Genomic DNA, 26,501 nt, shown 5'->3' with positions numbered 1-26,501 from the left:
GCTGAGGTGGTGGACATTTTTGAAAAGGCCAGCAATTCCCCTGTTGTATCTAGTTTAAAAAGACTCATTCTACTTATGTGTTTAACCAAGCAGAACTAGTTACAAAATGCCCTTGTGTACTTATATGGTACAGTTCTCCTGGGAGTAAGTGCCTTCTCTTGGACAGGTTGCATCAACTAAGTAATCTGATGGGATCTGTACTATTCATGTATAAATTGATGTCCTGCTCATTTCATTCTGCATCAGTTTATACAAGTCTTCTCAGGTTTCTGTCATTTTTTACAGCACAGTAGTATTCCGTTTCATTTAAATAACATTATTTGTTTGGTCTTTCCCCAATTTGAACACTTTTTCTCCCTACCTCCTCTAGTTTTCAGTTTTTTTCCAAGTGCTTGGTTTTAATATAGTTTATGTGAGTTATTTGTGTATGAATTAAAAGCTATAGTAACTTAATAATTGTGTAACAATATTCAATGACTTTAGTTCACTTTTAAAATCTTTTATTTTGTATTTTACCATCATTTCCAATTATATTACTTCTTTCTTCTTGAGCCTGGAGGAAATAAGGTTAATAAAATGAATTAAGATATCTACTATGTCTGAGAAGTACATTCAGTATTCCATACCCATAGTTCTTGTAAGTCTGCAAAGAAAGGAGAGAAGATGCATTGATTTTTAAAAATTATTAGCCAACTTAAATATATAGTTTTAATTCTAATTTTAAAATTTTTTCATAAGGACAAATTCTACACATAAAGCAAGAATTTTTATTTTTTGAAGTCTCTTTCCCCATTATGTGTGAAGAATTAAATGAAAGAATCTTTTGTAGCTCCAAATTCTATAATTTAAAAAAGTTGTCATGATTTCAGAATCATTTTTTGGTCTGAACTTGTGATTTCATTCGTGTAAAATCTTTCCATTATAGAAGCACCCTGTACTGATTCTCATGGTCAGCTTACCTATAATTTTTTGTAATTCATGTAATTTATGCTCCAGGTTCTGAGAAGGACATTGCCTATATGTTTGTCAGAAGAAGGATTTAATCTCCAGTGTTCCTCAATTGAAATCTAATCCTTAATCCATTATAGTATATTTCTCATTTCATTTCTATTGTAGAAATGAGACTACTCATCACTATTTGCACCTTTTCTTGGGAAACATAATACATGTAGTATACTGTGCTAATAATAAAAAAGAAATACTATATTTTGCCAAGATAACAGTATAGAAAATGACAGTTTTTGATTGCTAAGGAAAATTATTGAAAGTAAAATAGTTAAAAGAAAATAAATGACTTACTTGCATACCATGCTCGTTCCTTTTTAATTACTCTTGTTTTTTTAAAAAAACAAAACAAAAAACCTTACCTTCCATCTTAGGATCAATACTGTATACTGGTTCTAAGGTAGAAGAATGGTGAGGGCTATGTAATGGGCGTTGTGACTTGCCCAGGGTCACACAGCTAGGAAGTGTCTATGGCCATATTTGAATCCAGGACCTCCCATCTCTAGGCCTAGCTCTCAATTCACAGAGCCACCCAGCTGCCCCAATTACTCTTGTTTTTAAAAATGTTGGGGGCATCTGGGTAGCTCAGTGGATTGAGAGCCAGGCCTAGAGATGGGAGGTCCTAGGTTCAAATCTGATCTCAGACACTTCCCAGCTCTGTGACCCTGGGCAAGTCACTTGACCCCCATTGCCTAGCCCTTAGCACTCTTCTGCCTTGGAATCAATACACAGTATTGACTCCAAGACGGAAGGTAAGGGCTTAAAAAAAAAAGAGAGAGAGAGCAAATAAATAAAATTTCATTTATAAAGATGTTATTTTTTTTTAAACCCTTACCTTCCGTCTTGGAGTCAATACTGTGTATTGGCTCCTAGGAAGAAAAGTGGTAAGGATAGGCAATGGGCGTCAAGTGACTTGCCCAGGGTCACAGAGCTGGGAAGTGTCTGAGGCCATATTTGAACCTAGGACCTCCCGTCTCTAGGCCTGGCTCTCAATCCACTGAGCTACCCAGCTGCCTTCAAAATGTTACCTTTTGTATATGTGCCTTTTGATTTCACATCACATTTATTTCTGTGTGTCTATGCAGATGTATATACCCTTCCCTTGCCCAGCAAGGTACACCTTACAACAAACTTTGAGAAAAAATAAGAAAAATGAAATTCAGCAAAACTAATGAAGCACAGTAATCAAATTTCAACAATATATATTCTAGTCTATTCTCATTGTCTTTTACTTTTCAACTAAAAGAAGAGAAGTATGTATTATATTCATTTTTCTCAATGTCTACTCTTGTATACCAAGTTAATAAACAGGGAACATAACTAATAAGTACATAACATGAATAAATTATTTTTAGGATAGATGTTTATTGATATGTTTAGTTTTCACACTGCCTAGATTTCCTCCTGTATTCCTCACCCTAACCCTTCCAAAGAGCCATCCCTTCTAACAAGAAAGAGGTAGAAAAAAACCCCACAAATATGACACATATATATATATATACATATATATTGAAAAGATTAGAGATTATATGCAATGTTTTAAATCCATAGCTTTCTATTCTTCTCCCTTCCCCCCTACCCTTTATGCAAAAAGTTATGGAAGAAGCTGTTTTCTTATATAGAAGGGCTTCCTGTATTTGCAGAAGATGCCTACTGTGGATGACTAAAATAAGAGATATAATTGGATACTTGCTGACTTCATATATAATTTGATTTCCTTATGTGTATATACATATGTGTATATACATAGATATATTTATAAAATAAAGTTTAATTGTAACAGTTTAAAATTCTGAGAAATTGACTTCTGGGTAAAAAAAATGGTTTATTGATTAGGCTAGCATTAACCAATAAACGAATTGGTCAGTGATTTCTTCTGTTGCTCAAAGATCCCCAAGTCCCCTCACACAGATCTGTAAATAGGCAATTGTGGTAGTGCATTATTTAGCTCTTGTACATTCCAAGACATATCTAATTGGTGAATAGTCAACGAGGAGGTGATCTGTCAAAATTTTCAGCTCCTTTTCATGTTCCAGGAGACTAAAGTAGTCATGTACAGGTAATGCTTTCCAACTATCTAGGAGATAAATCCACTTTTTCTTAGTCAAAGTTGACTCCTTAAGTGATTCCCAATGGGAGGTTGAATGACTTGTTTGCGCTTATGTGTGGGTATATCTACTATAAGCTGATTTTATTTACAGTCCTCAAAATCTTTTCCGTAATCTCACTTTTATATCTATTCCTCAATGGTAGAAGTTCTTTGTGTGATGTATATTGGAATGGGTATAGAGGCTTTGATTTGAACTTCTAATTCTAAACCCAAATGTAGAAATAATTCAATACATGTTAAAAAAGAAATCTTCATAATTTATAAATCAAACACAGGTAAGACATTACCAACATTAATACAGTAACAATAAAGTACTTTATACATTATTCATGTAGTACTATACTCTCTTGGGGTTTATGGATGTTCAATGAGAACTAGCATCTTTGCTGTGAAGGCTTCCTTTGAGCCCTTTTCAGGGCTACTCATTCACTTTTGATGTTCATCTGGCATGCAGCTCTCACCTGTGGCTCCAAGAATTTGTATTTTCTTGGGGGCTAATCTTGTTTCACAGCATTCACCTTCTTTTTTGTGGTGGGTAATTTCTTTCCCCAAAATTTATGTTGATGTAATTATATATTGTTTTCTTGGCTCTGCTTAGTTCACAATTCATGTAAGTCAATTCTCTGTATTCATCATGTTTCTTTCTAGTTTCTTACTGAGAGATAATATTCCATTAAGTTTATGTGCCACAATTTGTTTAGCTGTTCTTTATTCAGAAGGGGAACTATTTCCATTTCTTTACTATCACAAAAAGAATGTTGCTGTAATTATTTTCCTGTATAAGCCTTTTTTTTTGGTGTATAAACCTTTCTTTTTTGTTATTGATTTTCTTGCTATGTACGTTTATCTTTGACATTTCTGACACAAAGGATATTGACATTTTAGCTACTTTATTTGCTTTCTCCCAGATTGCTTTTGATAATAGTTATACTAATTCACAACTCTACAAACAATGTGTTACAGTATCTCTTGTCTTTCTACATTGCCTCTAAAAATGACCTATTTCTAATTTTTGGTCATTTTTATGAATATACTGGGTGTAAGGTTATTTTATGGTTATTTTGATTAGAATTTCTCTTATCATTAATGATTTGGAGCAGTCTTTTATATGGTTGTTTCTAGTTCTATTAATAGTATAAAAACTCTTTTTGAGAAATATTATCTTTTCATTACTTAGTTCTTAGTGGAATCACTCTTTATCTTTTATAGATTCCTGTTATCTATATCTCTTGGATACCAGACCTTTATGAGAGATATTTGATTCAAATATTTTTTCTTGCTTGCTTGCTTATCCTAAATGTATTGATTTTAACATGAATAAATTTTAGAACATACAATATCATGAGCTTAAGTGCAAATAGTGTATTATGAACTTAAATTTTTGATAATTACCTTTTTAAATATAGTGACTAATACTGTAATTTGTTGTATCATCCATATTTTAATTTTCTACCCTTTATTTAATTGTTTGTGAAATGACTTCTTCATAATACCACAATTAAGCATTAAGAATTTTCCCCCCATAAGTGTCCTGTCATTCATTATTTTTTCGTATGGTTTGCAAAACTGACCTATTCCTTACTCTTGCTATTTTGGTCTTTTGGGATATTTTTCATATCCATTTTTTAAATAGGACCCTTCATAACAGAAATTGGCTTTTTGAGGTTACTATCAATGAGAAGTCATTAATTATATATATTTTTAAAAAAGAAAACTGAGATGAAAACCTGTAGAGTGCCTCATATTTGATGTTGTAAAATGGTTTTTAAGTCATATTTATTTTTAATTGTCCCCAAAATCATAGCAATAATTTGAAATAAAGTGTTGGTTAATGGTAACATAGGGAAAGTTGCTACTTATAGTGAAAATATTTAGTTCATAGCTTATTATTTAGTCAAAATCTAGTTTATATTGAAAACTTTCATTTATATGAAAATCAGAAGCATTAAATGAATAATTTAACAACTTATTGATAAGGAAATGTTTGTCATTTCAAGGTAATTTCCATTAGATTATATTTTGAGTAGCATATACATGTGTTTGAATAGTTGAACCACTTGATGTCAGTGTTGCTTCAATAACAAAAAAAAAACTTGTCTTAACAGAAATAATAGTAATGTGTCACATAGGATGAATGTTTGTAGGTGGAATTTTTAGAGATCCTCAGTTTGTTATGATTTAGGACCTACTGGTTACTGCTTTACTCCTTCCCTTTTTTGCCAAAAAATAGAGAATGAGATCATTAAAGGTGGAGGTGTGGGAGGCAGGTTTTTATTTGCAACTACAGTAACTTTTGCTGCTGAGATATTCTTTTTTAACCAACTCACTGCAAGTTAATCTACTGGAAAACACAAGTTGTTCTAGGTGGTAAATAGAGAGCACATAATGAACTTTGGTGTGTCTTTAGAAAGATTAAGGATATGATGCAATTATCTTTTCTTTTTTCTTAGATTTCTAGAGCAAGGAATATGTAGGTATGGTGCCCAGTGTACATCAGCCCATTCCCAGGAAGAGCTAACTGAATGGCAGAAAAGATATGCGTCAAGACTGATAAAATTGAAACAGCAGAAAGAAAGCAAACAGTTTTCTGGAAGTTACATGGAAACCTTGATAGAGAAATGGATGAATTCACTATCTCCTGAGAAAGTGGTGAGGAAAATAAAATATTCATATTTTTCATTTGTTGGAACCTTGACTTTTATGTTATTCTTTTGTCTCATTTTTGGGGTAAAAATGTAAATTGACTTCTGAATAAAGTATCCTGGCAAAGTGCAAAGAGCACTGTGTTTCAAATCAGAAGACCCGAGTTCAAATTCTGTCTCTGACATAGACTTATGCATAAATAGTGTCACTGTCAGTTTTTTTCTCTGTGAAATGAAGATAATAATGTTTATATTAATTACCTCATTGAAGCTATTTTGTGGATCATATGAGATTAACATATATGAAACATTTTATGAACTTAAAAACAGTTTATATTGTTAACAGCAAAATATTTTTATACCCTAAATAAATCTAAAATAAAATAGATGTTGGTTGTTCATGCTATAGCCTTAGTTCAGCCATTTGGGGGTTGACAGTAATTAAAACATTTTTCATGTATTCTATTAGGGCATATATAATTGCCAATTTTTTGTTAATCTTTTCATGTACTTTGCTTTATTGGATTCCATTCCTATAAAAGAAGTTTCTTTAGTAAGCAATTCTTACACAAATGAAACAGTTTGAATGTTGAAACAGATTCACTACACCTGATTATTTTTGATAGTAGATATGTTACAGTTACTTTCTTTTAAATTCCAGCTTAGTGAATGTGTAGAAGGTGTGTGGGTGGAACATAATCCAGAACTATCTCTTACTGTTAACACCAAAAAGTCGCATCAAACATGGACATTTGCTCTCACTTGTAAGGTATGGTTTCTGGTATTGATTTAAATTAACATTGTTAAAGAAGTATGTTGGGCATTTAGATTTTTGTTTAAATAAAGATCATGAACATATTATGTATTATTCATATTTTTTCAAAAAACCAATATGAATTGTATTTTGGTCATTAAATCTTTGTTAAGCTCTTTTATTAGGCTTTGAGTAAACTCCCTCCTTCCCTCTTTCCCTCCCTTCTTTCTTCCCTCCCTTCTGACTAAAAATGAATCAATACTCCAAATATTCAAATTCTGAGGATTTAATAACAACAGAGTGAGAGAGAAAAGGGGTTCCTTCAGCTGAGTGAGCAGAGCAAAGAGCCAGAGACCTAGCAGCCTACCACGCTCGAGGCAAAGTTCCCAAAAGCCCCTACTGCATGGGTTTCAGCAAATTTATAAACAAACCAATGCCAGGGCACAAGACTGGGAAGAGTAAAGAATTCTGGGAAATGAAGCCCCTAGGGTACAAATTTTTAAAACACACACACACTTCTCTCTCTCCTTCTCTCCCTCCCTCCCTTCCTTCTTCTCTATCTTTCATTGGACATTTCTTTCAATATGTTATTTAAGGTGCCATTTCTTAGACTTATTACATTGGAAATTGAATTTGTGGCCATGAAAAGAATTTCACCTGTTTTTGTAGTTGATGAAACTATGTCATGGTGTCAGTAGGATATGCCATAATGATAATGTGATATGTGAGGGATATTTTGCTGCAGTGCTTGCCTTCCTAAATGGTAATTTTTAGGGTTAAAATTGAGGAAAAGCAAAAGTTTCTTTGAACATTCACGCTGAAATTTGTGTTATTACTTAGTGGATCATATTCTCTTACTACACTGTCTCTTTATCATACCTGGGTGTTTTGTGTACCTGGCTGTGAACTTCCTTCAGTGTTCAGAAATGTCACTTGTGATGTATTGCAGATTGGGAAAAGGCTAGGGAAACAGTTGGAGGACCTGAAAAACAGGTGACAAGAGAAATACCAGGGATAGTAATGAAAGGTTAAGCCATATGCCACAAATAGATAACTTTTTAATAGTTGCTTTTATGATTCTAATTTTTGTTTTAATAGCTTCTCAGTAAAAATGTAGATTTCCAAAATATATTCTAAGAGATATGAGAAAATTAAACCTTTCTGTGGAAATAATTTAAATACTAATATTTGTTAACTTTCTTGTAGCCTGCAAGAATGTTGTATCGAGTAGCACTGCTTTATGATGCTCATCGTCCTCATTTTAGTATCATTGGAATATCTGCTGGAGATAGTACTACCCAAGTATCACAAGAAGTCCCAGAAAACTGTCAAGAATGGATAGGAGGAAAGATGGCCCAAAATGGATTAGATCATTATGTTTATAAAGTTGGGGTAGCATTTAACACAGAAATATTTGGAACTTTTCGCCAAACCATAGTTTTCGACTTTGGATTAGAACCAGTGCTCATGCAGAGAGTAATGATCGATGCTGCTTCTACAGAAGGTAATATTTGGAATTTTTTTCCTTTAGTAGGGGACCTTTAGTAGTTCTATTAAAAGAAATGTGTTGGTCTCCAAATGATCTATGAGTAGGTAATAATAGAGATTAGGGATTCCAAATTAATTAAAATATTTCTTACGTAATATGTAAGTTTAGTATTATAGAATTAATAATGTCCATTTTGTACCCTGTTCTTGTGATGCAAGGATCCCTTATTATGCCTATCTTTCTTTTAGAATTCTAAGGTTTCTATGAATAGAGAATTATATATTATTAACTTTTTTCTATTATCTTTTAGATATAAGAATTATTACAATAATTATTTTCAAATATTGCTACTTGTAGTAGTCAATAAAATAGTAGTCTGTATGTTTAGTTTATTATAACAGGAGAATTCCATGCCCTAGATGACTATTCATATTAACACTTTTTGCTTATTTAGATAAAATAAATTGTTAGTGAAAAATGCTGCATAATAGATGTTACTCCCAGTACAGAGACTATCTAAATAGGCAAAGATTTTGTGTGAGGTCTGAATAAATAAAAAAACAAGTTTATTTTTATATTTGTGTATGCTAATGAATATTTAAATTAAATTTGTCATGTTTTACAAAATACATTTTTGAGCAGGTTTTATAAGTTGGAGATGGCATAGAAACACACTGTACTATGTAGAATGGCCAATAGCAGTGCTGAATGAAAGTACTGGAACATCTGGCATTAGAAACAGATTTGAATAAAATTAAAAAAAATGTAGAAGTCTTTGTCCAATTAATTGTGAATTATTTTGAAGGTGAAAAGAGAGATAAGCCAGGAACAAGAAGGACTTAAGGCATTTGGGTTGAGATAAAATAAACAGGCCTTACAGTTTTGGTTATTAGTGATAACGAATTTTTGACATCCTTAATTTAGGTGGATAGATATTGAAAGAATCCTAATATCTTGCCAGGAGCTCTAAAACCATAAAACTACAAGGGTCTTTTTATTTAAACAAGATCAGTTCTTTTCTTTAGGCAAAGAATTAGTCCTTGAAAATCAGGACAGATTACTTTGTATAATTATCATATACCCAGCTAGCTTAGATATTTTAATTTATAGTAAACTCATATGTACTTAATAGTTTGTTTTATTCAGAGTTTGAAGCTCAAGTACTAAGGACTAGAAAGCATAATTTATACCATAGACACATCTATAAAGAAAATACCAGATTTATAAATGGTTTATGTTCCAGAAGTTTTCAAGTTGATAGTTTGAAAACAGTTTCTTAAAGAAACCATGATATGGATGATAGAGATGGTTTGTTTCCTTGGCTGATCCTTAGAACCCTGTTTGATTTCTAAATATTGTAAATATTATGTATTTACATTGAAATACTTAACAAGAGCCATGATCTCTCTGTTGATTGTCAGTTTCACTTTTCCAGTTAACTCTTGGATATTTCACCTGGATATCCTGTAGACATCTTAAACTCAGTATGTCCAAACTATTCTCATTAATTTTTTTATACCCTAACCTTCTGTCTTGGAATCAATTCGTTCCAACACAGAAGAGCAGTAAGGGCTAGGCATTTGGGGTTAAGTGACTTGCCCTGGAATACCCAGCTAGGATTGTCTGAGAGAAGATTTGAACCCAAGACCTTTCATCTTCAGGCATGGGTTTCTTTTCATCAAGCCACCTAGCATTCTCTAAACTCATTAATTTTTCCTCAAAACCTTTCCCCTCTCCCTGACTTCCTTATTATTATCAAGGGCACCATCATCCTCCAAGACACAATATAGACATCATCTTCAACTATTTGCCCTTATTTATTATAATTCAGTATGTTCCAAATCCATTACAATTTGCTCTTGTAACATCCCTTGTGTATGACTCCTTTTCTCTAATTATATTACCACTGACCTCATTTAGGTACTCATTACATTATGCCTGGTCTTTTGCAGTAGTTTTCTGATTGTACTTCCTGCTTAAAATTTCTTCCCACTTCAGTCCATCCATCTCTCAGCTGTCAAAATGATTTTAATGTACGTACAGATCTAATGCACTCTGTCTCTCTCTCTGTATCCCTCTGTCTATGTTTTTCCTTCCCTCTTATCGTCTGTGGCTCCCTATCACCTTTAGACTCAACTATAAAATATTCTCTTTTCAAGTCTTTTTCAATCTGACCCATTCATACCTTTCTAGTCTTTTTATATATTATTTTTCTCCACATACTCTGAAATTCATTGACACTGACATCATTGTTGTTATTTGCATGAGACAATTATTTCCTGACTTGTTATTTTTACTGGTTGTCCCCCATTCCTATGATTCTCTCCTTCTTTCCCCCATCTCTTGGTTTTCCTATTTTTATACATATTTGTACATGGTTATTTGAATGCTGTCTTCCCTATTATACTTTAAATTTCCTTGAAAGCAGAGACTGCCATTTGCCTTTGTATCTCCAACCCTCAGCATAACGCTTGGCATAATGTCGGTGTTTAATAAATGTTCACTGACTGACTGTAGATATTCCTTCACTGAAGTAACATGTAAAGTCCTTTATATATTATAAAGTACTATATATAAATGCAAGTGGTTGTTGCTATTAATATAACTTCTATTATCATCATTATCATCATATCTACCACTGATACATATTGTAGGTCTTTTAAATTTTGGTAGGTACCCTTTGTAAATTACTATAGCAAGAAAAAACCATCATATAGTAGGTGATGAACTCCCTCCTTAGTTTAGTTGGTTCTTGGACAGCAGAAAGAGGTATGAAACAGGAAGGAAAAAGAGACAAGTAGGAAAGAGTTAGAAAAATGGGTAGGTGATTAAAGATATTGAGACAGTGCCTGAAGTGACAATAACAGACCTTTGAGGGGGCTGTGGTCAACATCCTAATTAAGTTTAAAGAGGCTCGACACCAAAATACTCACTTTTGAATTATACATTTGGCCACAAATGTTAAGTAGAATATCAACTTCTGGGAGACAGACTTCTGGTTTTTTTTGGCTTTTTAACCTGAGCACAGTACTTCCTTGACAGAGGACACCTAGTAGATTCTTGTTGAATTAAAACGAATAAAGATTGAAATGTAAAACGGTTGACATCTCAGCTGTTGGAAAGAATGTTTTTTTTGATAAAATCATATATCTGTTGATGTATTGAAATGAGTGCTGTGAAAGACATAAATGAGGAGACTACCACAATATTTGTATCCTTCAATTTTAGAGAAAGATAGATTATGATAATGCAGATTGGGCTTGAAAGTCCCCTGATGCTCACCAGAAGTCACTGGTTGACTCATGACAGCTTGTTTTCTAAAACTAGGGTGGTAAGAAGGAGGGGGAGGGAATAGTGACCTGTGTGTACCTAATAAGTTATCAAATTAACTTCGAGTAACTTGGGGAGGGCCTGTATATCTAAATATATTATAAACTCTTTTCATTTCTCCAACATGACATTTTGAAAAAACACAAGTAGTCTATTATATTCAAATAAAAGAAATTTAAACTCATATTTCTGCTGCTTTGGTGCCAATCAACTATTTTTGTACACAGTGCAAGCTTAGATAAAATGTAGTAATTTTAAGTGCTAAGTAGGATGTGGTTTTACTTTCATTTTACTAGACAACTGACCTAGAATTATTTATCAGATAGTGATAAATGTAGGAGGTGATTTTTGAAGTATTTCTTAACCTGTAATATATAAAATGCAAGAAAATTCTTACCTAATTGAGATAAAACTTGTTTCTGAGAGCATAGAAAATAAGTTACTATACATAAGCTTCATGAAACATTTTATGATCTGAGATTTAGAAAATAATAAAAAAGCTTCGATATTGGTTAAAAGCACACAAACCCCACCAAAACTTAAATCCTGTTCATTCTTTTTTTATAAAAACCCTTACCTTCTGCCTTAGAATCAATACTATGTATTGGAGGTTAAGTGACTTGCCCAGGGTCACCCAGGTAGGAAGTGTCTGAGGCCAGATTTGAGCCCAGGGCCTATTGTCTCCAGGCCTTGTTCTCAATCCACTGAGCTACCTACTCCTCTTTACCCCTGGTTTAGTCTTGCTAGATTACAGTTGCTTGTGTGGTCAGAACTTAAATGCTAGTTGAAGTTCTGTTGTATGAGTTTTAGATAGCTGGAGCATTAGAACTTGGAAGTAGGACTTAGAATCAGAAAGGCATAGCTTAGAAATCTTTCTCATTATGGCCGTGGGGAAGCAATTTAACTTCTCTCAGTCTGAATTTCTTCATCTATAAAATGGGGCAGGGAGGGGCAAGTTGGACCAAATAACTTTTCAGATCCTTTTAAGCTTTTAATCTAGGATCTCATGATTCCCATTTCCCCCAATGAGTTTGTATTAGTGTTTTGTTTTTGTCATTTTTCTGAAATCTTTTACCATGTCTACCCTTGTTTCTATGAGATGCATGCTACATAGTAATAGGATCATAGATTTAGACCTGGAAGGAATCTTAGAGGTTAGCATGTCCAATTCCCACAATTTACAAGTGAGGAAACTGAGGCACAAAATCACACACGTAGGAAGAATGAGAGACAGAATTTGGTGTTAGAATCTGTGCCTTTTTTCTCTGTTATACTGTCTCTCTGATGTATTGTATGAACAGTTTAGTGGCTATCCTTTCATTTTACCTACAATTTAATTTTGTTTTAGGGTCTTAATGTGGGTGTGGTTCAGTTCTTCCGATAGTGTGTTGACTTATTGATCCTAAGTTTGTAGTGGACAAAAAGCTGTGTAAATTTGTTCACTCTGGCCTATTCCTGCCTGCTCTTCCAGTATCCTGGAGGAAATAGAAAGGGATGGACTGTTTTATATTTTCATAAATTTAATGAATTTCTGTGGTCAAGAAGTTCACTATCTGGTAACCAAACTAACTCTCTCTAGCTCTCGCGCTCTCTCCTCTCCCCTCTCTCTCTCTCTCTCTCTCTCTCTCTCTCTCTCTCTCTCTCTGTCTTAATTGTGTTTAATTGTTCTTCTTTGCTTTCCCACAACCTTTAAAATCCTTATTTTTGAAAATGGAATTAAAATGTATTTTGGTTGAATTCTGCTTTTTTTTATTTGGGTGTTATTTGGGATAATTAGAGATACTTTTGAGTATCAAGGTGAGAATCATCAAATTATGTAAAATATTGGGGAAAATACCATAGTTCTTGAACCACACTTTAAAAAAGCTTTAATATTTCTAGTCCAAAGCTAGAAGCAGAATTGTAAAAAGGATTTTTAAAAAACTGGTGGTTAAACACAATTGTAGTACTGTGGGGAAGGAATAGCATGTAAGACTCTCTTACTATGAATATAATAGTAGGGCTAGGAGAGGGAAGCTTCACTTCCATGTAAGATAAGGGAGAAAAAAAAGTTGATGATGCTCTCAGGGGATAGCCATGCTATATGACAATGTGAATTTGAAGAGCACTTTGAAATGAGACATGGGGACTGATTGCTGTGGGGTAGCAATTTTGTAGATATCCTCCACTTCCAGGGAGGAAACACTCTTCTTTGGATCCTGGTCCATATGTCCTGAGGTAACTATGGATTTGAACAAAAGGCATCATACCAAGTATATTGAGATGGAAAGTTTTTTCAAAATCAGATATATCTTTTTCTGGAAATTTTATCATTTTCATCCAAATGCATCCATTTTTGCTTATAGTAAACCTAACACTAAGTGATAAAGTCCCAGTCTAGTTAGAATTAAATTAATTTTATCTGATAAAATTAATTTCTCCTTCAAAAAAGCATACTTAGGGCTTATACCAGCAAATGATATCTTCAATTCAGTGATATCTTCGGTGAATTTTTGTTTATTCATGGAGTGGTTAGTCATTTTGTAAATTATGTCGACTATTTTTACCTTGGTTTTTTGATGTATCTTTTGTATTATGGAATAATTGTAAACACCTTACCTTTTAATGTTTCGAATGGAGGTATGATTGTTGTTTTAGGAGTGCCTCCAGTTGAATAATTAAAGCTATTTCATTGAAATGATCTTATGAGCAAAAAAACTTTTCTTTTTAAATTTCTGCTCGTGTAGCTGTTATTTAAAATATGCCTTTTTTATAAAAAATATTTTTTCTTTGAAAAAGGTAAATTTATACTAACAATGCTTTAATCATAACACTTGAGAATTAGATATTTACTGAAGTGCTAGTTTAACCCAATTATAAAATAGGCACAGCATGTTTTTTTACCCCCATCTACTCAAAATTAATATTAGCAGAACTAGAATAGAATTATAACTCATTGGTTTTGGGCTTTTCCTTTTCTTAGATTAAGGATGCCTTGTCTATTGATTGAAATTGTCTATGAAAAATAAGGTAAATGTGTGTATGCAGACATGTATACACATAATTAATCATATCTCAGAAAAAGAAATTGAACAAACCATCAAGGATCTCCCTAGGAAAAAATCCCCAAGGTCAGATGGATTCACAAGTGAATTATGTCAAACATTCAAAGAACAACTAATTCTAACACTACACAAATTATTTGACAAAATGAGCAAAGAAGTCTTACTAAATTCTTTTTTGACACAAATATGGTACTGATTCCCAAACCAGGAAGACCAAACACAGAGAAAGAAAACTATAGACCAATCTCTATTAAAGAACATAGATGCAAAAATCTTAAATAAATAAAATAAAATACTAGCAAAGAGACTAAGAGACATCACAAGGATTATTCAGTATGATCAGGTGGGATTTATATCAGGAATGCAAAGCAGTTTTAATATTAGAAAAACCTCCACATAATTGATTATATCAGTAACAAAACTAACAGAAATCACATGATTATCTCAATAGATGCAGAAAAAGCCTTTGACAAAATACAATACCCATACCTATTGAAAACACTAGAAAGTGAAGGACTAGAAGGGCATTTCCTCAGAATAAAAAAGAGTATGTATTAAAACCATCAGCAAGTATCATCTGCAGTGGGACTAAATTAGAAGCCTTCCCAAAAAAATCAGTTGTGATGCACTACTATTATTTAATATTTATTAGAAATTCTAGTAATAGCAATTAGAGAAGAAAAAGAAATTGAAGGGATTAAAGTAGGCAATGAGGAAACTAAACTAAGTATTCTATTTCCTTTTGTGTTAATCTAGGCATTTTACATTTTTTTGTAAATATTTGCCCATTTCTCCTAGATTGTCATATTTATTGCCATATAATTGGGCAAAGTAACTTTTTTTTTTTAAACCCTTAACTTCTGTGTATTGGTTCCTAGGTGGAAGAGTGGTAAGGGTGGGCAATGGGGGTCAAGTGAATTGCCCGGGGTCACACAGCTGCAAAGTAACTCTTAATAATTGTCTTCATATATTCTTCATTAGAGGTGAGATTGCCCTTTTCATTTTTGATACTGTTAATTTGATTCTCTTTTTTCTTTTGGATTTGATTTACTAGTACATCATTTTATTTGTATTTTTAAAGTACCAGTTCCTTGTCTTATTCATTAGTTCAGTAGTTCTTTTACTTTTGATTTTATTAATTTCTCCTTTAATTTTTAGGATTTCCAATTTAGTATTGTGTCTGTGGATTTTTAATTTGTTTGCTTTCTAATTTTTTAAGTTGTAAGCCCAATTCATTGATCTTCTCCCTTTCTATTTTGTTGATATAGGCACTCAGCAACATCAATTTTCCCCTGAGTAGTGCTTTGTCTGTATCCCATAGATTTTGATATTTTGTCTCCTCATTGTTATTCTCTTCAGTGAAATCAGTAATCTTTTTCTTGATTTGTCTTTTGACCCACAGTTTTGAAGAATTAGATTATTTAGTTTCCAATTACTTTTAAATTTGCCTCTCCATCTACCCTTATTAATTATAATTTTTATTGCATTATGATCTGAAAAGTTGCATTTATTATTTCTGCTTTTCTTCATTTATTTGCAATGTTTTTATGCCCTAGTCCATGGTAGTTCATTGTATATGTAGAATGTGCTGCTGAAAGAAAGTACATTCATTTTTTATCCCTGTTTAGTTTTCTCCAAATATCTATTAATTTGAATTTTTCTAATATTTCATTCACTTCCTTTACTTCTTTCTTATTTATTTTTTGGTTTAATTTATCTAGTTCTACTAGGGGAAGGTTGAGGTCTCCCACGAGTATGGTTTTATTATCTATTTCCTTCTTAAGCTCCTTTAGTTTCTCCTTTAAAAATCTGGATGCTATAGCATTTTGGTGCATAAATGTTTAGTATTGATATTACTTCATTGTTTATAGTATCTTTTAGCAAGATGTAATTTCTTTCCTTATCTCTTTTAACCAGACTGATTTTTACTTTAGCTTTGTCTGATATTATGTTTACTACTTCTGCTTTTTTTACTTTAGATGATGCATAATAAATTCTGTTCCATCCTTTTACCTTTTAATCTGTGTGTGTCACCCTGCCTCATATGTGTTTCTTGTAAACAACATGTAGTAGGATTCTGGTTTTTAGTCCACTCTGCTATCTGCTATCTCCCGTTTTATGAGTGAGTTTATTTCATTCACATTCAGAGTCATGATTGCTAATTGTGAATTGTCCTCCATTTTGTTTTCTTCTTTTCATCCTGTTCTATTCCTTTTCACTCCATTCATCCTCACCAGTGTTTTCCTTTTTATCACCACCCCACTTCTCCCTCCCTCCAATCACCTTCCTCTTCTCTTGTCTTATTTCCCTTCTACTTCTATGTAGGGTAAGAGAATTCTCTACCCCAGTGAGTATATTTGTTTTTCCGTCTCTGAGCCAGTTATGATGAGAGTAAAGTTTAAGCATTGCCCATCACCACCCTTATCCCCCCCATATTGATTTTTCATGCCTCTTTATGTTACATAATTTTACTCCATTTTATCTCTCCCTTCCCTTTTCTCTCAGTGAAATCCTCTTTTTCATCCCTTGCTTTTTTTTTACATATATCATTTACATACTGTTATGGGCAGAACTTATTTCTGCCCATAACAATACATATCATATCATATATACATATCATCACATTTACATACACATTTCATCATTGTACATCATCATATACATCCTATCATCATAATCAGCTTACTTTCCCACCCTCTTTCTAATTTTATTCCTTCTTTATGCTCTATTGCTATGAGCAATATTAGAAAATTACAGATATCCTCTTTTCATAAAGAAATACAAACATTTTGATCTTAATAAGTTCCTTAATTTTTTTTCCTTTCCTATTTACCTTTTTAGGCTTCTCTTGGTCTTGTGTTTGGACTTCAAATTTTTTGTTTAGGTCTCTTTTTTTCCTCAGGAAGGCTTGGAAATCTTTTATCTTATTGAATGTTTATTTTTTCCAGTGAAGGAATATACACAAGTTTTGCTGGATAGGTGACTCTGGGTTGTTAACCTAGAATCTTTCACCTCCCTGAATATCATATTCCATGCCTTCTAATCTTTTAATGTAGAAGCCGCTAAGTCCTGTCTGATCCTGATTCTAGTTCCGTGGGTTTTGAATTTTTCATTTCTAGCTGCTTATGATATTTTCTCCTTGACTTGGGGGCTTTTGAATTTGGCTATTATATTCCTGGAAGTTCTCATTTGAGGATTTCTTTGTGGAGGTGATCTGTGGAGTCTTTCAATTTTTATTTCATTTTTTTGTTTGAGTTTATCTGGGCAGTTTTCTTTGATAATCTCTTATATTATGATGTCAAAGCTGTTTTTTTTTTTCAAATCAGTTTTCAGGTTGACCAATAATTTTTAAATTATCTCTCTTGGATCTATTTTCTATATCAGTTTTTTTCAATAAGGTATTTCATGTTCGTTTTTTTCCTGTTTTTTCATTCTTTTGATTTTGTTTTATTACTTTTTGATTTTTCATGAAATCATTAGATTCTAGTTGCTCAATTCTGATTTTTTTTAACACCTGATTTTCCTCCATCAGCTTTCTGGTCTCCTTTTTAATTTCTTCCATTTCTCTTCCCTACTCTTCCTCTGACTCTCTTAATTTGTTTTTGAAGTCTTTTATGAGCTATTCCAGAATCCGTGTCCAAGCCATGTTTTTCTTTTGTACTTTCTATTTGTTTTCTTTGCTTTCATTGACCTTCTGTGTCTGTACCTTGCTCTTTGTCCATAAAAATTCTTTAGAGTTACATTCTTTTTTTCTTATTTTAAAAGGGAGGCTCTGTTTTCTGGGAGGATAAACTACCCTCTAAAATTTCATCCTTCCTGCCACTTTAGCCTTTTTTCTGGGTTTATGCCAGTTTCAATTCTTCTAAGATGGTATGATATCCTAAGGGTTGGGAACTCTGCGGGGCCCCCACCCACTGCTGATTCAATTAACCCTTTGATGTTGATAGCTTAAAGACTTACCTCATGCTTGGGTATATGCTTTTGGTCTCACTCTGACTTGATCAGGTCAGGGACTCCTCCAATTCTAGCCCCAGGCTTAGGCCCAAGTTTTTGGTCTCATAGTGTACTTGATCCAATCAGGCACACAATTGATTGCCTTATCCTGGACCTCTGCCCTGAACTCCTGGCAGAAAGATCCACCCCCTCTTCCCCCCACCTTAGGTCAGTCAAGGGGCCTCAAACTGCTCTAGCCACACTTCTGGCTTCGCCCTGTGCCCACACAGATCACCCACCTTCAGCATAGACTGCCTGGGATTTTGAACGTCACTACAGGTTTGAAATCTCCAGGGATGTGCATTGTCTTGGACCTCTATTTTCCCAGGCAGGGTCTTAGGGTCCGAGTGTTGGTTTGGGCTCAGGTTTCAAACCTAGATTAAAAGATGTGGGGTTGGGGGAGTGTGACTTGCTCTTGGTTTGCTCTTCACACCTTGCTATTTATTTAGTCTTGCTGCCTGTGCTCCCCTCTCACTCCACTGCCCCAGATATTCTTTGCCTACCTTTTAGGTCTTTCTTTTCTTGAAAAGTTATTCCTCTCTGTCTCCTTGTTGGTTCTTTTACTCCCGTGTTCATTTTGTGGCATTATTTTAATACTCTTTGAGGGGATTCTCATGGTGACCTAGAGTTTCTTTTTTTTTACTCTGCAGTTTTAGCTCCACCCCTGGAAACTACTCCAATTTACATTTTCTAAGGCTACACTGAATTTCAACATTAGCCATTATATTTTAATTTGGGATTCATCAAAATGTTTTATACAAACTACCTTCTGCAAGGATCTTGTTTGAATTAGGTTAATTGATAGCCATCTTTATTATGATTTTCTTTTGATCTTGAAGAAGAAGAAAATACTATTACTACTTAATCTTGCTTTTTGATCAGATAACTGTTTGTGGTGAGAACTGAAACATGTTCTATACTCGGCACAATTTGTCCTGCTGCATTAGATATTTATTTCTTGCACATTGGAGATTTCTGTTTTATGTGTATTTAATTATCAATTTTGTGATTTTTAATAACTTTCTAGCATGTCTACTCATTCTATAGATTTCTATTTTTTGTATTACTATTTTTTTTAGATTTGCTTAGCATTCTGATAACTAGGGAATAAAAACTAGTGGGGGAAAAGTTATTGTGTAAGTCAAGTACAAACAGAACAATTCTGTCTTAATCATATAAAATAAAAATCAAACAAAACGTAGGACATAGTATTTAAGGTTTGTTAGTCCTTATATAAGCATGCTTTCTTTTTGTCTTTAGATCTTGAATACCTAATGCATGCAAGGCAACAGTTACTAACGACTGCAAAGCGCTGGGATTCCACTTCTAAGACTATTATAGATTTCGAGCCTAATGAAACTACTGATTTGGAGAAAAGCCTTCTTATTAGATTCCAAATTCCTCTTTCTGCTGATCAGCTATTTACACAATCTGTTTTGGACAAATCATTGACAAAGACCAATTATCAGTCACGGTTACATGACTTGCTTTATATTGAGGAAATAGCACAATATAAAGAAGTTAGCAAGTAAGTTATTTTAAAATATTTTTCATTTACTGTTTGCCTCATGATACTACAAATTATTATGTGGTACTTTGAATGACAGGTCATAAAGTAGTTATTCTACCATGTTGTCTAGCTATAATCCTTTTTCATATAAAATGAGATTTAACAAGTATTTTGAAATGTCATTATGAGGATAAATATTTTATTCAATTTTTAAAAAATAGAACCTTTTGCTAAGCATTGTAGCATTTAAAAAATTTTATAGTATCCAGTAATATGCTATTATTATTAATGGATACCTTCTTAATGTCTAAAATGGAATACATGTATAAAAGGCAAATTTAGAAAAGGAAAATAAAATGTTAATCCATTTTGTACTACCACATATGAAATTTAAATAAGTTCTATACTTTGCCAAATTTTAATTTCAAAGTTAAATACAAATAAATTTCATTTTTTAAAATTGCATTTATTTAAAATATTCAATAAGATTCTTTGTAGAATACTCATTCCCTTTCTATTACATGTGAGTGTGCATTCATAAATACTATCTTATTTAGAAGTTGCTTTCTTTTGGTGTTTAGTAACTCAAACTAGGATCAAAAGCAAAAAAAAAAAATCAAATAATTTATACCTCAACGGAGTAGAATTAATATGAAGTTTAATGCTTGCTATTTTTATATTTGATGCATATTTGCATTTCCTTCTCCCAGGTCTCTAAGAATTTTTTTGTTGTTGTGGGGCAGCTGGGTGGCTAAGTGGTTTGAGAGATAGGCCTAGAGACGGGAGGTCTTAGGTTCAAATCTGGCCTCAGACACCTCCTAGCTGTGTGACCTTGGGCAAATCATTCAAACCCTATTGCCTAGCCCTTACCTGCTCTTCTGTCTTGTTATTAATATACATTATTGATTCTAAAATGGAAGAAGGGTTTAAAATTTTTTTCTTTGTTGTAAATTATTTAAATTAACTGCATATTTTCTGATTTAGGTTTAACATTAAAGTGCAATTGCAGATTGTAGCAAGCTTCATGCTCACTGGTGTTTCTGGAGGTGCAAAGTATGCTCAGAATGGTCAACTTTTTGGTCGCTTTAAGCTCACTGAAACTCTTTCTGAAGACACTTTGGCTGGAAGACTGGTGATGACCAAAGTCAATGCTGTTTATTTATTGCCAATCACTAAAGAGAAATTAGTGCAGACCCAGGGAACCAAAGAAAAGGTTTTTGAAGCAGCTATTGAAGAAAAAACAAAAGACTATATTTTCTTGAGGATATCCAGGGAATGCTGTGAAGAGCTTAATCTTCGAGCTGATTGTGAAATGCAGGTATGTTTTGAAAAAGCTACTTGCATGTTCTTTCTCATTCTCAGTATTACTAGTTCTTCCTTTGATTATTTTGAATTATTCTGTATATATTTACCATAAGCAGAGTTGTAATCAACTTTAAAGGTGAATGGGCATATCAGTGGAATGAGAATTAGGTAGTCTTTGAAGTACTAGTAAGGGATATAACAAAGTTAGTTTTCTTGCATCATATGTATTTTAAGAACCATAGTTATTTTGATTAAAATATAAACATTAGAAAAGTGTTTTAAAATTAATTGCAAGGAAAGCTTTTAAAAAGATCTCCAGTGAATAGTCTCCATTTTTAGCAGATGGATACATTATCATAGGTCTGGGAAAAAAATCTTGATCTTATGAGGTCATTTTCTTCTCCCAGGTAAGTGAATACTTTCATTAAACATAAATAAAATGAGTAGTTATTATAAAAAGAATAATGGCTTGCTGATTCAGTGCTTATTAATACAAAGCAATATATAAAATAAGTGGCTTTGAATGAAAATTAAAGATGTTCTGTTTAAAAAAATCCATCGTATTATTGCAGTATTTTTATTATAATAGGACATTTTTTTAGGATGAAAACACTTTAGTGGCCATTTATTCTAATCTATATTGAAATAGAAGTTTCTTTTACAACAGCCTCCTTTTCTTTTCTACCCCTTCTGTCCAATGTGACCATCTGTTACTTACAGTAAATCCAAGTGTCATAGAAGATGTCCTAAATCATTTGAAGCTTGGAGAGTGAAAGCTCTGTTGTTGCCAAGTCCTTGTTTTCCATCTCATCTGTTACCTTGCTACCCCTGAAAGCCACTTTAGGGGATGTATAGAAGCTAGGACCTCGTGTTATAAGGCTTGTGGATTTGTATTCCCTTTATTTTGTTTTTGGTCTCTCTTCTGACTCTTCACTGTGTTGTGGAGGAGATGATGGGGTCTCAAATACTCTACCAGTGGAGTGCAGGTTGTGTTTGGGCTTAAGGTTTTGAATACAATTTTAGCACTAGACTGTATTGCCCAAGCACCAGAATAGCATAATATGAAGAGTAGAAGTTTGCCTATTAGGTAATAAATGTCTTGGTCATTGGGACACATGAAATATGTAAAAATACAAAATGGTCTTGGCTTCCACAGTGAATGGTTGTAGTAGTGGAAAGCGGGGCAAGTGTTTGAAAGCTCATATAAGTCTTATACTATCTTTAGCATTTTAACTGTACTTTTGATATTCAGTCTTCATCCAATGACAATATATTTTTTTGAGGAATGAATTACATCCATGGACTTACTATAAATAAAACTAAAAGTCAAATTAGTTAAAATTAAATGAAAATTTGGTTTATTAGTTTTCCTTGTGTAGGTGAATAATGGAATTGCTGGAGTTAGTTTCATTGTATACCCAAAGTTAATAAGAAACATCAATTCATGGGAAATTTGGTCATCTCACCTTGCAGTGCTCATGATGAACGTAAGCAAACAGACTACAGTGAAGATAATTGCACCTTATGTACCAACATCTGTTTAGAGGATGAAGAAGTAGTGAAAGTCTATGAAGAACTTGACAAGATCTTCCAAAGTGTACCTTGATACTTGGTGACTTCAATGTGAAGGTGGGAAAAGGGGAGGATGGCAAAAAACATGTTGGAAAATATGGTTTAAGATCAAGAAATTTAAAAGGCCAGAGGCTGATAGACCACTCAAATACCTCTATCCTGAATATCATTAACCCTTTCTTCTAAAAGAATTAGAAGGCACTTGACATGGTGAGCACCTACAAACGTCACAAAAAATGAAATTGACTGTGTTTTAATAGGAAATAACTAGGTATCAACGTGGGAGTCACTTCAGAATCAGTTGTCTTTGAACAGTCAGGACTTATGAGAGCAAAGGTTAAAATAAATACTAAATTGGAAGAAAAGATAAAGATGACAAGACTGTATTTTATGTGATCTATAGAAAGTTTTATTGCTATCCAAAATTTTTTGTTTTATTGATACCATTTGTTTTTACCTCAACATTCATTTCCAAAATAGATCCCTCTTCTACACAGTGAACCTTACAGCTTAATAAGTTGATTATATCCAGTAGCCTAGATAAACTTTTTATAATTAGAGCCCTCCCACTGTTCAAGTTAAAGGAAGGAGAATTAATGCCTTTTTTTATACAACACCTGTTTCCTTGATAATTTCACTCCCCCTAATGAAATACTCCCTTGTTTCAAAATACTTATGCAAAATAAGCCAACAAAATAAAACTCATTTTTTTATCTTACCCATGACTAGTTATATTTTTACTTGTTTTGTTGTATTTATTGAATGCAGTTTACATTATAGTAGTCATTGTGTATATTGTTCTTGTTGAAAAAGATCATTCTCTTGGTTCTGCTTACTTATACTCTGATCTATAAATTTTCTTGCATTTCTCTGAATTTTTCATATTCATTATTTCTTATGCCATAATAATGTTCTATTGCATACCACAATTTATTCATCTGTCCACCAATTGGTCGACACCTTTTTGCTTTCAGTTTTTTTGGAACCTGAAAAAAACATTTCATATAATTTATAGCAGTATCATTCCAGTCTTCCTAAACAATCTCTGTATTCAGAAAAACAAGAAATGGGCACAAATAAGAATATTAACCATCACCATTTCTTGGAAAAGTTTAAATGATGCAAAATCATTATCACAACAAGGAAGCTAAAAGAGCACATAAACTATCTGAGCTACCAAAATTACTGAGCAGAGAAATGTGATAGTCAAGGATTATAGAGGTTAATACACAAGTTTATTTTCAAAACACTACAGAGAAAGATGATGAAAGAATATAAGCACTATTGCCTTAGGAAACAATATAAAATAATAGAATAAAATAAAAAAGAAGTTCATATGGGAAAGATAAGACAGATTATCCAGAAAACATTAGAGATGAAACTTGAAGGAGGACAGCAAATAGATGTGAAATGAACAGTTCTGCCAAAATTTCTGTGGCAGATTATTTTGATCAGTAATGATAGTAATTCAGTCAAGCATTTAGCCTATGTGATGAAGCCAGAATGGTATTTAATTGAATTTTCAAAGAATGGCTTTTTTTTGACCAAATACAAATAGGAATTTGTGCTGGAGTATACACAATTTTTAAGACATTAAAGACTTTTTCATTATTTCTAAAGAGGAAAAGATTCCACCAAAAAAAAAGGAGAAAAGAAAAGACAGCAATTTATGCTATAAAGTGGTGACTGGGAAAACATTAGCAATTATTCATACTTGCCTTCTCATCTCTATAAAATTTTTATGAAAATAAGACTGCAGGCATTGAGAGGCTAGCCTTTATGTATACATTAGAGTGGAATAGGCAGCTTTTTTTCATACGATTTTGGTTAGCAAGCCACATTTTCACAGCCATCCAACTGACTAAAAGGTACAGATAATATGATATTTTACTTTCATTTATTTGTTGTTTGTAATTTCTTCCCATCCCCCTGAACAAAAACCAAAGAAAGCACTCAACATGGCTGAACAAAGACACTTTACAGACTTTTCTAAAATAAGATGGATCCCATTCATGTTTTTAAATTATATAATATCTCAATTCAAATATGATTATTGAGGTAACTTTGTAGAAAAATTTGTTGAGTATGAACATTAAGGCCAAAACAGGGAGAACATGTTTTCAATAATATGATGGAAGATGTAAAAAAAAAAATCCAACTAGAAGAAAATTTTCCTACTGATAATGAAAATTTCCAGATTCTGTTTACAGATGACATTGTGCTAATTACCTGGAATAGAATAGGCCCAACTCAGTGAGATCCATATACACTTAAATGAGATTGGGCTATCTTAACATGGAAAAATATGTTTCTCTAATAATGGAATGGAGTTTAATAGACATTGAATTAATTCAGCATGGCATAGCAGTAAGGTATTGGTACCATTTTCAGCACTCATCATGCTTAAGGTTTTCCATTTACTTTTCAAACATTCTCATTTAAACCTCCAGCAGCTCCCTGTCATAGATACTTTAGATATTATTATTCCCATTTTACAAATGAAGAAACTAAGGTTCAGAGTCTATTTCAGAATTGCAACTCAAGTATTCTTGACTCCAGACCTAGTACTCTATAGACTATGTATTCCTGCCCATCATGGTAGTAATAATGTCTGAGAGATTTTCCCCAATTATTTGATATCCTTTCCTTTTTTGAATAGCTTGAAAATTAATCCCTTACTGATCTAAAAATTGTGTCATCTCCAGCATGGACCTCCTTTCCATATACTTGGTCTAGCACAGCTGTTTTTGTAGACTATATTTTCTTTAGTGCCATTTCCACTTTGCTATGTAGCACATCATTGACCATAATCTTAGAGTTCAATTGTAGTGATTCTGTTGACAGTGGTGAGGAGTATATTTTGTTATATTAATCTTGACAAATTTTTTCATTTTTTGTTCTTTATTGTCCTCTGTTCAGTTTCAACTTTAATGCTTATAATTATCTGCCTTAATGGTGTCTTGCCAAGCTTTCTGTGAACTTGTTTTTGACCTAATTTCTCTCATTATTTTAATTGATAATATTATTAAGATTTTTCCATTCATCTTTATAGGATTTTTGTGAATGGATTTAGATCTGAACAATTATTGTTCTTTCTTGACAAGGAGATCAAATGTTTCTTGGACAAGAGAGCTGCTTATCCTCTTTTGGTCTCCATTTTGTAGAAATTAATTTTATGTAAATTGAAATTTCTTAGGAAACAATGTTAATCTGCTTTATTCTTTTATTTTGCCCATTTCCCATTTTTACACATCAATGACTTGTTAAATAGGTTAGATTGTAGTTATTTTAATTTTATTCCATATCTCATTTTTATTCTTTCTTCTAATTTAATATTGATTTTGCTCTTTGCTCTAACAAATTATGGTCAGATTGCATGCAGTCAAGTAGTAGATTCAAAAATGCCTCCTAAATTGGTAACTAGTTGTTTTCTACCTCTCAAGAAAGAATGAGTTTTATTTTTGTGATGTTACTGAGTGCTACCTGTGGGCCAATGACTCCTCACCCTCTTGATAAAGTATCTGTTATTTATAAGGATGAGGCTTTTGTGTAGTCTGTAATATGAGGATTGGTCTTTCTTTTTGCATATTTCTGAACCATATTTTCCAATTTATTTTTCTTCATCTACCCTTATCTATGCCTGCCTTTGCATTGATATTAAAATGCATTAAATATATATTGATTTAATATGGAGGGTCTTATTGAGTTTTCTAATTTCTCATACTCTTTAAGAAATCAGCCTATAAG

The 26,501-nt window shown here is 32.8% G+C and overlaps 1 protein-coding gene across 2 annotated transcripts in view; it reads left to right on the top strand.

Moving 5' to 3' along the window:
* Nucleotides 1-26,501, top strand: part of HELZ (helicase with zinc finger) — a 196,711-nt gene that overhangs the window by 51,168 nt on the left and 119,042 nt on the right. For both annotated transcript variants that reach the window (XM_044673963.1, XM_044673964.1), the window contains exons 7-11: nucleotides 5,566-5,764; nucleotides 6,419-6,526; nucleotides 7,718-8,015; nucleotides 19,628-19,895; nucleotides 20,862-21,195. In XM_044673963.1, coding sequence (XP_044529898.1) covers nucleotides 5,566-5,764; nucleotides 6,419-6,526; nucleotides 7,718-8,015; nucleotides 19,628-19,895; nucleotides 20,862-21,195 — 1,207 coding nt within the window. The remainder of the gene's footprint in view (nucleotides 1-5,565; nucleotides 5,765-6,418; nucleotides 6,527-7,717; nucleotides 8,016-19,627; nucleotides 19,896-20,861; nucleotides 21,196-26,501) is intronic.

This window comes from Gracilinanus agilis, chromosome 4 (genome assembly GCF_016433145.1).
Source record: "Gracilinanus agilis isolate LMUSP501 chromosome 4, AgileGrace, whole genome shotgun sequence".
In the NCBI taxonomy this organism is placed as follows: Eukaryota; Metazoa; Chordata; class Mammalia; order Didelphimorphia; family Didelphidae; genus Gracilinanus; species Gracilinanus agilis.
The sequence above is the reverse complement of the archived record's forward strand: the minus strand, read 5'-3'. Positions and strand labels throughout refer to the sequence as shown.